The sequence below is a fragment of the Microcaecilia unicolor genome, chromosome 3, assembly GCF_901765095.1.
Source record: "Microcaecilia unicolor chromosome 3, aMicUni1.1, whole genome shotgun sequence".
NCBI lineage: Eukaryota > Metazoa > Chordata > Amphibia > Gymnophiona > Siphonopidae > Microcaecilia > Microcaecilia unicolor.
In genome coordinates, this window is record NC_044033.1 from 46156462 (window position 1) to 46170769 (window position 14308).

At 47.2% G+C, this 14308-nt stretch overlaps 1 protein-coding gene across 1 annotated transcript in view; it reads right to left on the reverse strand.

Moving 5' to 3' along the window:
- The window catches only part of LOC115465420 (multidrug resistance-associated protein 7-like), a 181945-nt gene that overhangs the window by 79781 nt on the left and 87856 nt on the right, over positions 1–14308 (reverse strand). Inside the window, 1 exon segment of the mRNA XM_030195872.1 lies at positions 8454–8642. Within this exon segment, the coding sequence (XP_030051732.1) occupies positions 8454–8642 (189 nt within the window).

Sequence of the window (14308 nt, forward strand, 5' to 3'; positions counted from 1 at the left end):
GCCTTTAGAAGAGCGGAGAGTTCCTCTGCAAGTACCTGCTTGTGCTGAGAGCTGAAGGATTGAGCTCCTGGTGGGCAATTTGGAGGTTTGGATTCCAGATTGAGAGCGTATCCAAACCGGACTATTTGAAGAACCCACCTGTCGGAGGTTATAAGAGGCCACCTTTGGTGAAAAAATATCAACCTTCCCCCAACAGGCAGATTGTCCGGCATGGATACTTTTACCGCGGCTACACTGCTCTGGAGCCAGTCAAAAGCCCGTCCCTTGCTTTTGCTGGGGAGCCGGAGGGGCCTTCGGCGCACACCGCTGACAAGAGCGAGCCTGCTGGGAGCGAGCTTGAACAGGCTGTCGAGAGATAGCAGTGTACTTACGCCTATTATAGGAATAGGGAGCACTCCTTCTCCCTCCAAAAAACCTCCTAGTGGAGGAGGTAGTAGCAGAAGACGTCCGGTGGGAGAGAGAATCCATTGCATCATGATGCTTCTTGAGGGTCTCGACCATATCCTCAACCTTCTCTCCAAAAAGATTATCCCCCCAGCAAGGAACATCCACCATTCGCTGCTGGGTCTTCTGATCCAGGTCCGAGACACGCAGCCATGAGAGCCTGCACATCACGATACCCTGAGCAGCTACTCGGGACGCGGCATCAAAAGTGTCGTAAGCTCCCCTGGCCAGGAATTTGCGACATGCCTTCTGCTGCCTGACCACCTGGTGAAGAGGTTCAGCAAGCTCCGGAGGGAGAGCTTCAACTAAACTGGACAGTTGCCTCACCGAGTTCCGTAAGTGAATGCTCGTGTACAGCTGGTAATGTTTGGATCTTGGCAGCGAGCATTCCAGCCTGATACGTACGCCTCCCAAAAGAATCCAAGGTCCTAGACTCTCTGCCCGGGGGCGCCGAGGCATAGTCTCTAGTACTCTTGGCTCTTCTGAGAGCAGAGTCCACCACCATAGAATCGTGAGGAAGTTGGGCCTTCACCATCACAGGCTCACCATGGACTCTGTACTGGGACTCGGACTTCTTGTTGACAACTGAATTAGAAAGAGGGCAAGACCAATTCCGCAACATCGCTTCCCTGAGCGTATTGTGCAGAGGGGCCGTTGCAACCTCTGCAGGCGGAGAAGGATAATCCAGGACCTCGAGCATCTAAGCCCTGGGCTCATCAACAACCTCCATGGGAAATGGAATGTCCTTAGACATTTCTCGCACAAAAGATGAAAAAGTAAGACTGACAGGTGGAGACTGTCTGACTTCAATAGGTGGAGTAGGATCAGAAGGAAGCCCACAGGAGTCTTCCTCCGAAAAATATCTGGGGTCTTCCTCTTCTCCCCATGAACGCTCCTCTTCGGTATCGGACAGAAGCTCTTGAAGAGCAGCCTGAACCCGAGCCTGTCTCAACTTCGAGGATCGATGTCCTCGTGGGGGACATCGAGAAGTCGAGCCCTGCCTGGACTCCAGCAAAGGTTCCTCCACCGACGTCGAGGGAGAGTCGACCCGGGTGGCAACCGGCTCCGTCCTCACAGGGGATGTGCCAGACGCCATCTCAGGAGTAGGAACGGGAGCCGCAAGCACCTCCGCTACCGAAGCAGGTTGACGGAGCAGTCCTTCCAGAAGTTCTGGAAGAATGGCCCGGAGATGCTCATCGAGAGCTGCCATCGAAAAAGGCTGTGGGGTCAGTGCAGGAGTCGGTGCCAGAATTTGAGGGGGCTCGACAGCCGGTACCAGGCTGCCGGACGACCGACGCATCGGCACCTCCTGAATGGAGGGTGAGTGGTCCTCCCGGCGCCAACGCTTCTCGGGTGCTGACTCCCTCGGCTCCCCGGAGCTCTTGGTACCGTGTCTGGAAGGAGATCAATGGCGATGCTTCTTAGCTTTCGCCCGACGCCCGTCATCGACACTCCTCGGTACCAATGAGGATGTGGAATCCTCACGCCTCCTCGGGGCCGGCTCCGACTCAGGTCGGTCCCGGGGGGGGCCTGCATAGCAGTAGTCCTCGAGACGGGTGGATACCCGCTCAATGCCTCGCTGCTCCCAGCTCGAAGTGGTCTCTCGGCAGCCATTACCTGGACTCTCGGTGCTACTTCCCTCGACATCGATGCTGCCGACTTCGGTACCAATGTCGATGCCGACGTCAAAGGACCAGACCGATCCGGAAAAAGCCTCTTGCGCTGAGCCTCTCGAGCCACCTGGGTCCTCTTCATTAACTTAAAGAGCTTACAAGCAGCTGGAAGATGATCGGGCCTGAGGCACTGGAGATAACACGCGTGAGGGTCGGTACACGAGATGGTCCGGTTGCAGCGAGTACAGCGTTTGAAGCCGCTGGGAGTCCTTGATGACATGGGCAGGAAAATAGCGTCCGCGAAATCAAACGACTCGATCGTGCCAGATAAAAAGGCACACAAAAGGGAAAAAAGACACGGCCCAGCGGCCTAAGGACGGCCACAACAAAAAAGAAAGGAAACTTGAAAAAAATGAGGAAAAACTAAAAAAGTAAGGGAAAGAATTCTTTTTTTTTTTTTTAATATTTCGATGAATTAACTAGTAGTAATGAAAAGGGGCGCGATAAACACGGAAAAAACACGATCTTCTAGGCAAAAGACGAGAAGCAGAGAAAAAAACACTACCCCTTCACAGCGCGGATAAAAAGAAACTGAGGGAAGTGTGCGGGCATAGAGGGCGGGAACTCACTCGCGCATGCGTGATGCGTTGTCCCTGTGCGCGCCACGCCACTTCTAGAACTTTTGAAAGTTTTTGTTTTGATTTCCGGTCTCCTGGGCCGTCGCGGACAACGACCCATGCGTGATGACGTCCAGCCTACTTGTCCTCGGAGAACAGATTTACCACGGAAGGGTCATGCGGGTGGTGGTCAAGGTATAATGATGGCCTGGTTGGGGAGGGACCCTTGCCACTGTCCATAGGTTGATTGCTTTTGAAAGGGAGAGAGGAGGAGTGGTGGTTTTCGCATAACTGCTATACATGAACTGCCGGGAGTTTGAACCCTTTCTGAACTGCTGTGTTTGGGGAATTGTTTTGCCTAACTGCTGACATGAACTGTTGGGGAGGGTTTGAACCCTTTCTGGAGCTACCGTATTTGGAGAATTACTTTGCATACCTGCTATACAAGAACTGCTGAGACTTTGAGCCCTTTTGACTGCTTTATATGAACTGCTGAGATTTTGGACCCTTTTGGGGTTTTTTTTTGTTTTGTTTTGAATACTATGCTGTTGAACTGCTATGCTTCTTGAGAAATGCTGTGGTGGGAACTACCTTTGGAGGAGCAGTTGACACAAAGGGATTACAATAAAGTATAATGATCTGTCCTTGTGATTTGCCATGTGCTCTTTAGCAGTGGATTACAGCACACAGCTCAGCTAAAGGGCCGAGGGACTCAAGAGTCTCCCGGTGCAGGAGACTTTTCCAAGAGTCTCCTGGTGGTGGAGACCTTACAATATTCATTGTGGATATCCTGAAAACCTGATGGGACTAGGTGTGTCCAAGGACTGGGTTGGTAATGGCTGCTAAAATGCTTACAGAAAACATGCAAAGACAACATTGCAGCCTTACAAATCTCTGTTGGGGAGACCACATGTGATTCTGTCCAGGAAGCCACCAACCCTCTAGACAGGTTGCCGATTCTCCTTTACTGGTGCTACCATCTGATTTCCAAAATTCCACAAACACAACACAAGCAGAGTACACCCAGAACACACAAATACATACACACACATACACACAGAAGGGTTATAAAAAAAAGAAGTAAGGAAAGCATGAAGAGCATACCTCATAGAATTCTTTATTACCTGATATAAGAAGAGAAAGATGGGGGAAGAGTGGGGGATCAGGCCTCACATCCACTAGATAAAACACGGAAGGAACCTAGACTCCTCTGGGTATTCCTAAATTATGATGCTCAACAGTCAGACTCTACAGTCTCTTCTCAGACTGACCCTGCTCAACCAGATACCCAGTTCTCTGACTGGGCAAAGGAGCCACACCTGTTTGAAGTCAGCTTGACAGTACATACTTCACCATCTGCTGGAGACAGAGGAAAAAAAAATACTAAAGAGCAGGAGCTGCATGGTGCTCTGTATAGTGTAGGGATCACAAATCTTTGCTTTCTGACTCCATCTGATGGTTGACAAGCATAACTCACTGGACTGGTCTAGTGGATAAAGGTCTTTTTTCTGTCCTATGTATGCACAAGTATGCATGAGTTCTGTTATAACATCCACTGGAAATCAGCTCCAGATGTTACCATCCTCAGTATTTTTTCTGCATCATCTTTTTATTAAAAAATCAACAATTCATCTTACAGCTACACTTCATACAACATTTTCTGTTACATTTTCAATTATTGCCCGCCTCCTCCACATGGCAAAATTTAGCTCTTGATCACGAAGAGTCTTGTTTCAGAGAAACAGAGAATCATAAAATAGAAAATGATGACCAATAAAGACCATGGGGCTTATTCAGTCTGCCCATCCATATAGACTACTATCCCTTCTTCTCACTAGAGATCCTAGGTATTTGTCTCACACTTTTCTTGAATTCAGATACAGTTGTCTCCGTCTCCACCGAAGACCATTCCATGTATGCACCACTCTCTGTAAATAAGTGTTTCTTTAGATTACTTCTGTCTATACCCTCTTCATCCTTTACCCCCTCATTCATGCACATACCCTTTACGCATTATCATATACTATTAGTGTCACAAATCAGCTGGAATAGTTGACTGGCTACCTTTGGATCATTGGAGAGGACAACTCCCAGCACCTTGAGGTGTCATTAGCTGTGTGAGAAAGTCTAGGGAGGAAGAACTGCAGTGGGCAACAACTGAAAGGAGTTATTGCAAAAGCAACAAACCATCTTGTTAGGAAATTAATATAGTAACATAGGAGTGATGGCAAATAAAGACCTGTACTGTCCATCCAGTCTGCCCAACAGGATAAAATCATAGCATAAGGTATGATACGATATTATATATGCATACTTGATCTTGATTTATCCTTGCTATTTTCAGGGCACAGATCATAGAAGTCTACCCAGCACTAGCTTTGTTCCCCAGCTACTGAAGTTGTCATTGAAGCCCCACTCCAGCCCATCCAAATCTGTCCAGCCATGATCAGGGCACAGACCACAGAAGTCTGCTCAGCACTGGCTTTTCTTCCAAATTACTGGAATTGCCATCTAAGCACCACTAAGTTTGGTTCCATTCTCTTTCCATACAGAATGAATCCCTTTGTGTTTATACCATGCATTTTTGAATTCCATTACCATTTTCATCTCCATCACCTCCTGTGGGAGGGCATTCCAGGTGTTTACTACCCTCTCCATGAAAAAGTACTTCCTGACGTTATTCCTGAATTAGCCTGCTGCTGCTACCATCTTCTCCAGAACAAGTTTTCCTCTCTTTTACACTGCACAATTCTCTGTGAATTTGAGCTGTGTGGTGCAGGGAACTTAAGACCTGAGACAATGTACAAGACCAGCATGGGAGCTCCTGCACTGCACAAATCAAACTCACCAAGAGCTGCACACTGCAAAAGGAGAGTCATGGTCAGGAGGGTGGCTGGCTAGCTTATGCAGTAGCTGGCAGAGCAGCTGACTAGTTTGGGGCTGGCTTAAGTGATGAGGGCTATTTGGGGTGGGGTAATGGCTGGTTAAATGGAGCAGTGTCTGCCTTCCTAGTAGTGAGGTTTAGAGAAGAAATCAGGAAGATGGTGGAATGGGAAAGTGAGACTGATGGGGAAAAATGTATAAGGGATAGCTTGAGATAAGGTTCAGCAATGAGAGAGACTGGGTAACAACAGGGTGTGGGGGGAATAAGAGTGAAGGGGTTAACAATGAGAGCGACCAAGTGAAGATAGTTCGGAAGGAGACAAAGACTGGGCATGAGGACTGCTGACTGTGCTCCTGCTAGTACCTTGCAATGCTGCATTCAAAGCCTGTTTTCTTAACATTTCTTTTCCCTTAGACACAGAACAGGAAAACGTTTTCAGGAAATGAGGCTCTAAAGGAGATGCTGTAAACCTTGGAGGGGATTTCTCTCCATCCTACCTCTCCTATCCCAATCTTCAACTTCAGGGGGTGCAATGGGGGTGGGGGGTAAAAGGTCTCAACTGCTAGCTCCTAGATTCAAAGACCCAAGGTTTTACTAGAGGTAGGTCTTGTCAGATGAATCTGATCAATTTTTTTGACTGGGTGACCAGAGAGTTAGATCAAGGGAGAGCGCTAAATGTAGTGTACTTACATTTCAGCAAAGAATTTCATATGATTCTGCAGTAGGGACTCATAAATAACTTAATGCCCTCGGATATGGATAGGTGGGGTGATCTTGGAAGGGTAAGGGTCTGTAATAAAAGGGAAGAGGTTTGAAAATAAAAGAGTATGTGATTGTCGGGTGTGAGGAGTCATAAGAGCCAGGACATCACATTCAAGGTTGCATGCAATGCTAGTCTGATATACTTGATACCATTTGGTACTTTATCTGCTGGGCTGGAGGTGGGGAGGGGACAGGAATACTGGAATATGGACAAATGATTATAAAGACTTCAGCAGAAGTCTCGCGAGGCCGCCTCTGAAAGTCTTGGTGGCCATTTTTAAAGCGTGAACCAGCAGCGGAGGAGAGTTAGCACTGGCAGCGGGCAGGCGACTGCCTGCCCCGAAGAATTCGAAGGACAGGTCGGTGAGGGACGGATCCGGAGGGAGGGAGGAGAGCTGGCTCGCGGGTTTTAACAACCGGCTCGCAAGTCGGAAGAAAAGTTAACAACCGGCTCTTGTGAGCCGGTGCGAGCCGGCTCCAGCACACCACTTAATGTTTTGTAGTCATGTTGCTCTCTATTAAAGAGACGGATAATATGGCCAGTAGAGGGAGAAACTTTGGTCTGAGTTACTAATTGGGGAGAAATTTGTCATTTCACATGTTGAGAAATGTTGTTTCTTCTGTAACAAATAAAAAAAGATTGAAACTGAGTGCCCTTGCAGTGAGCGTTGAAGTGAGTTAGAAAACCGTTTGAGTGGGAAGTGACAATCGGTTGTGGTAAGTCGAGTTCATTCTAAGGAAAAGGGCATTACCAATGGTGAGCTGTAGGGATTTGTTCTTGGTTTGTTTTTTTTCCAACATTTTTGTAAGCAATACAGTGGAAGGGCTTTTGGAAAATGATACCAATATCTGCAATAAGATAGAAACCTTGGAATCAGAGGTGCCAGCTCTGTGGATGCTTGAGCACCCCCCAATATTGAACAAACTCCCTTACTGTGACCAGAGAGCATTCACATGTTGTACTTAACACCCCCAATCATTTTAAAAAGTAAGCTCCTATGCTTAGAAGGTATAAAAACATGAGGGGACAGCAAAGGTCGAGGAATGATCTAAAACTGGCAGCTAAACTTTAATGCTAAAATACAAAATGCAGATTTTTGCATTTGAGCTGCAGAAAGGGAGCAACAATACAGGGGTGAAGTATTTCTGTGTACGAAAGAAGAGCAGGATTTGGGGGTAATCGTATCATATTAATCTTAAGGTGGCCAAACAGGTAGAAAAGGCAGCAGCAAAAGTCAAACGTGTGGATACATCAGTGGAGGATAAAGTCTCCGGTGAGACCTCATTTGGAGTATTTTATACAATTCTGGAGACCACACCTTCAAAAAGTTATTAACAGGATGGAGTCAATCCAGAGAACAGCTACTAAAATTATCAGTGGAGTTCCTAATAGAGTATACGGGGAACAGACTTAAGATCTCAATATGAATACTTTAATAATAAAGTATTCATATTGAGATCTTAAGTCTCTGGAATAAAGGCAGGAGAAAGGAGATATATCTGTAACATAAATACACAGTAGATGAGTCTTTTTCAGTTGAAAGGAAATTCTGAAATGAGGGGTACAGGATGAAGGTAAAAGGGGATAGACTCAGGAGTAACCTAAGGAAATATTTCTTTACGGAGAGGGTAGTGGATGCATGAACTGCCTCTCAACGGAGGTGGTGGTGGTGATGGATTCAAGACAGCATGTGAGAAGCACAGAGGATCTCTGAGAGAAACGGAGAGCTTACAGAGCTGAGCAGCTGGCATAGATGGGCAGACTGGATATAGGCCATTTGGTCTCTATCTGCCATCATGTTCTATATTTCTTTCCTGTTTGATGATTGCTAGTTCTTCACATTCAGAAGTTATTTGGCCCTTGAATTTCTGCATCTTAAATATAGGGCTTTGCACAATAGTTAACCCCATAATCATTCATCCAATTCTATTTTAAAGCTATCTTATCTCCCAACACATATTAAAGAGTGATGCATGGACTTCAGTGATATGCTTTTCAGAATCAGGACCAGCTCCAGCAGCAGGGAGGACTCCCTTGAGCAAAAGCTCCCCCCCCCAAGACCCAGCACAGAAGAGGGATAGGGGGAGACAGCAGAGAGACAGGGGCAAAAGCTGAAGCAGTGAGAATCATACCTTGCATCAAGAGGAGGGAGAACATGATAGAGGTAGAGAGCCAGCTACCTACTGCCAGCCAGTAGGCCTGATAAACCAGAAATGCCACCACCCCTTCTTTCTTCTCCTCCTCAGCTTGAAGTGAACTGTCAACCTGTAGCTGTTGATCCTCCACTTCATCTTCATCCTTTACCATCTGCACTGCTGAGGCTGAACCAACAAAGACAATCAAAGTAATATCAGGATGTCAGCACTAAAACACAAAGCAGACACAACACACCACAGTGTAGCACTACAATGCAAATCGAACATGAGGATGATATTCGACAAATAAGTAAGCAGTAATGTCACCCAGATAAATGTAAACAAATACTCAGCAGGACTTAGCTGGATAAGCCTGTTTCTCAATATATCTACTTAAGATTGTCACGGAACCTGGGTTGGTGAGGCTTTGGGCTGCAGCAGACAAGTCCTCCGGGGAAGCGCAGAGCAGAGATGAACCAGGCACTGAATACAAACAGGATACCAGACATGGCAAATAGACAGAACATATTCAAGATAAGCAACAAGCACCGCCAGAAAAGGGAGATAGACCACTCAGACGGGCCTCACGGCCGATCTGGAACCCACTCGTACAGAGTCCAAGCATACGGGCCTCACAGCTGAACTAGAACCGAATCACACCAGAGGGAAAGGAAAAGAAACAGAACGGAATCTCTTCAGCAAGTACTACTCAAGCAGTGCACACACACTGCACTAAACAGAGCCACAAACAAGGGGTCAAAAGACCCTACACACAGGCACAAACAAACTGAAGGGGAAAAGACAACCCCACTTAGACTCACATAGTACAAACCACAAGTAAAAGACAAGAAAACCACACAGGAAGGCAGTACAGGACTGGGCTTAGAACCCTAGCTATAAATGAATAGTTCTAACCAAATCAAACAGACATCACACAGAGAGGTAGCACAGGGCTGGGCTACTAGTCCCAGTTAAACAGAAGAACCACCCACTCAAGCACAAACAGAACTAAACAGAGAAGACACTCAGGGTTGTGCTAGATCCACAGCTATAAACGAATAATCCTAACCAAGTCAAACAGAAATCACACAGAGAGGTAAGTTCAAGGCTGAGCTAGTAGTCCCAGCTACACAGAAGAGCTGTCCACTTGTGCCACACAGAGAGCCAGCTCAAGGCTGAGCTAGTAGTCACAGCAAACAAAAGAGCCACCAACTCAAACAGAGAGGATGCACAGGACTGTGCTAGAAGACAGTTAAATGGAAGAACAGCCCCCTCGTGCCACACAGAGACACCACTCAAGGCTGCGCTAGTAGTCACAGCTAAATGAAAAAACAATTCACTCAAACACAACCAGAAACCTCACAAAGAGAACTCAAACAGAAAGCACACAGGAAAAACTCAAGACAAGGCCACACAGGGGAACACTCACGGCTATGCCATACAGAACTCAATGATAAGGGAAGCCACTCAAGAAAATACACAAGGCTGGCCACGCAGCACTCAAGGGAAAAGGGAAGCCAACTATAGGAATACACTCTAGGCTGCACCATACAGCACTTAGGGAAAAGGGAAGCCACTCAAGGGAAAAAGGGAGACAACTATAGGAATACACTCTAGGCTGTACCATACAGTACTTAGGGAAAAGGGAAGCCACTCATAAGAATACACAAGGCTGGCCAAGCAGCACTCAAGGGTAAAGGAGAGCCAACTATAGGAATACACTCTAAGCTGTACCATACAGCACTCAGGGAAAAGGGAAGCCACTCAAACGAATACACAAGGCTGGCTACACAGGACTCAAAAGTAACTGGGGTGGAACCAGACTGCTGGACTAAAATTTAAAAAGGAGATAGAGCAGCTGTTAAATTAGTACCTAGGGGAAAGCTGATTCGTACTGAGGTATCTTTGAAGGATAACATCAAAAGGGGAAGTTAGGGCAACCCGATAGAGAGGCTGCAACAAAGACAAAAGCTAGATAGAAGTCTTTAAGGGTAGAATAAAGATTGCAAATTATCCCTGTCAGCTGCAAAACAACTTGTAGATACAAAAAAAAAAAAATACCACTTTGAAATGTCTGCATTCAGGGGTCTAAGATGGTGTCTGAGTAGGATGTGCATGCTGGAGCTCTCTATCTAGACTTAATTTCCTTTAAAAATGTACCTTCTCTTATTTGCAGCAAGCCTAAGAGGAAGGGCAAGTTGAAGGGTTCTCTCCCCTGGAAACTAGGAGTCTCCTCTAGTTGGTACACCAGCATTACTTGCTTTGCACACAGTCATTCATTCAAGCGGGTGTATCTGCTGCTCTCGGGCCAGGGAACAACCCCGAGCTGGAGGGCAAGGTCTTGCTCTGCCCACAAGGTCTCTCGACCCCTTCGGGTCTGCAAAGCTCCAGTGACACTGTGCAAAAAGATGAAATGAGAGGCTACACTGTCAAACGTGCAGAGGAAGGGCAGGCGTTCCTGTAGTTCACAACAATGCAAGAGCTAACTTAATCGGGTCCAAACACCACCGAAGCTGGAGGTGGAACAACAAGTTTACTCTGGTCTTATATTTGAGGCAGGGACATCGGCAAGAGCTTCACAGGTTGTGAGCAATGGAGTGGAAGGTAGAATGGAATTGCTTAGGAAAAATTTACATATTTCAGCCTTACAGGCCCTACACAAACCACCAGAGATGACATTGCACTCTATCTGGTTGGCAACAGAAGCACTCCATAAGGTTTGTTCCTCTTTTATTACTGTCTCTCTGAATAAAGCAACAATGATTAGGGACTCAAATGCTCAAATTTTTTTTTTTTATTTGTACCCCGCGCTTTCCCACTCATGGCAGGCTCAATGCGGCTTAGGTATTTATTTGTACCTGGGGCAATGGAGAGTTAAGTGACTTGCCCAGAGTCACAAGGAGCTGCCTGTGCCTGCAGTGGGAATCAAACCCAGTTCCCCAGGACCAAAGTCCACCACTCTAACCACTAGGCCACTCCTCCACTCATTTTGGGCTCATTTTTGAAAGAGAAGGGCGCCCATCTTTCGACACAAATCGGGAGTAGCCTAGTGGTTAGTGCAGTGGACTTTGATCCTGGGGAACTGAGTTCGATTCCCACTGCAGCTCCTTGTGACTCTGGGCAAGTCACTTAACCCTCCATTGCCCCTGGTACAAAAATAAGTACCTGAAAATATGTAAACCACTTTGAATGTAGTTGCAAAAACCTCAGAAAGGCAGTATATCAAGTACCATTTCCCTTCTCTTCTCACAGGGTTGCCCAAATCGGCATAATCGAAAGTCAATTTTGGGCGCCCTCAACTGCTTTCCATTGCGGGGACGACCAAAGTTCCTGGGGGCATGTCGGAAGCATAACGAAGGCAGGACTGGGGCGTGCTTAATACATGAGCGTCCTCGGCCAATAATGGAAAAAAGAAGGGCATCCCTGACGAACACTTGGCCGACTTTACTTGGTCCTTTTTTGTTTACGACCAAGCCACAAAAATGTGCCCTAAATCACCAGATGACCACCGAGGGGAATCGGGGATGACCTTCCTCTACTCCCCCAGTGGTCACTAACCCCCTCCCACCCTAAAAATAATTGTTAAAATATTTTTTCCAGCCTGTATGTCAGCCTCAAATATCATACCCAGCTCCATGACAGCAGTAGGCCAGTCCCTGGAGCAGTTTTAGTGAGTACTGCAGTGCACTTCAGGCAGGCAGACCCAGGCCCATCCCCCCCCCCCTACCTGTTACACTTGTGGTGGTAAATGTGAGCCCTCCAAAACCCACCAGAAACCCACTGAACCCACATCTAGGTGCCCCCCTTCATCTCTAAGGGCTATGGTAGTGTTGTGCAGTTGTGGGGAGTGGAGGTTGGGGGGGGGGGGTTGGGGGGCTCAGCACACAAGGTAAGGGAGCTATGCACCTGGGAGCTTTTTCTGAAGTCCACTACAGTGCCCCCTAGGGTGCCCGGTTGGTGTCCTGGCATGTCAGGGGGACCAGTGCACTACCAATGCTGGCTCCTCCCACGACCAAAGGTCTTGGATTTGGTCGTTTCTGAGATGGGCGTCCTCTGGTTCCATTATTGCCGAAAATCGGGGATGACCATCTCTAGGGACGACCATCTCTAAGGTCGACCTAAATGTGGAGATTTGTTCCCAAATTTGTTTTATTATTTTCCATTAGAAACATAACAGTATTCACATTTTATCTTTGTACAGAAATTAGAGTTCCTCTTTCAACTAACATGTTTCCATCTAATACCCTCCCTCCCCTATTGTAGTCCCTCCTCTTAGGAAGTTTTGTGACCAATTCTCGTTAGACTTGTCCATGTGACACATCGATCTGGGGTGTCCGAGAGGTTAACCATTGTTCATAAGGGTTCCACGTTTTATGGTACTGCGGAACCCGGCCAGTGCGTAAGGCTGTCAATTTCGACATCAGATGAATATAGTCCAGTTTCCGCAACACTGACCGCTGTTCCGGAAGTGTAGGTTGCTTCCATGCCGCCGCCAGCACCAATTTGGCGGCCACGAATAGTTGTACGGCAAAGCGGTGTATGGCATTAGGAATTCCTGTAGGTCTCTAAATGTGGAGATTTGGGCGTCCCGACTGTATTATCAAAATGAAAGATGGCCGCTCATTTTGTTTCGATAATACGGGTTTCCCCGCCCCTACGCGGGTACATCCTGCGAGGAAGCCCTCAGGAAAACATGGGCCCGTTCGATTATGCCCTTCTTTGTGTCACAAGTATCAAGGAGTGTAATATACTGAATGAATTTTTTTTGCCCTACTCTTCATTCTTATCTTTATTTTTTTTTCTTTTTTCTATATTCAGCTTCCTCTGAATTGTGATTCTTGGATCGCTCATATATTGTGGACTCAGGTCTTGCCCTAGGATATTATTTTGGTGTATACATTATTTTCCTATATTTCTTCTTCTTTTAGATTTCTATAGGACGTTGTCATGTCTGTGGCCGTGACCACCCTCATACTTACCCTGTTTCTGGGAGTCAGTGGCTGTGCTGGCTTCTGCTTGTCTCTGTGTCTGTCTCTGTCTTAGTTTCTCTCTGGCTCTGTGTGCTGATTGCCTTACTGGACCTCACCTGTGTGGGCTATGCCTCTTCCAAGATGGCTGCCGCCTCCTCTATGCCAGTATCCAAGATGACTCCTGCTTGTCCTTCCTGTGGGCTCTCTTTCTCTGTGTGTCAAGCCTCTCTTTGGAGGCAAGGAACTTCCTGCTTCTGTCCTGCTGATAGTGACTCATCAGTGAGAGCCTTCATAAGGGAGTGCTGGGCTTGCAGTCAGTGCCTTTGCATGAAGTGTTATGCTCTTAGGCCAGGTCAGGTTAGTAGGTGTCTGCTGCACTACTACTTAGCCTCTCTCTGGGTCCCAGCCCAGCTTCTTTCTGTGTCTGTGGTCTTGCCGTGGGGGGTTTCCCTGTCTCTGTTCCTGGCTTACTCTGTGTTTGGAGTGAAGCCTATGTTCCTGGCTTACTCTGTGTTTGGGGTGAAGCCTCTGCTCCTGGCTTACTCTGTGTTTGGGGTGTTGCCTCTGTTCCTGGCTTACTCTGTGTTTGGGGTGAAGCCTCTGTTCCTGGCTTACTCTGTGTTTGGGGTGAAGCCTCTGTCCGTGTTTGTTCTCTGTCTGCATGTGAAGCCTCAGCCTTTGTGAGTTCCCACTTGGTGTGTGGAGCGGCTGTGGCTTCAGACCCTTGGCTTGATATTCCTGGTTTACTCTGTTTGCTCTGCTGCCGGCCCAAGACCCTTGGCCTGTCTTCCTGGTTTACTCTGTTCGCTCTGTTGCCTATCTTGAACCCTGCTTGTATTTCCCGAGTGTATATCCTGAATCCTGCCTTGCCTAGTCTGTGTG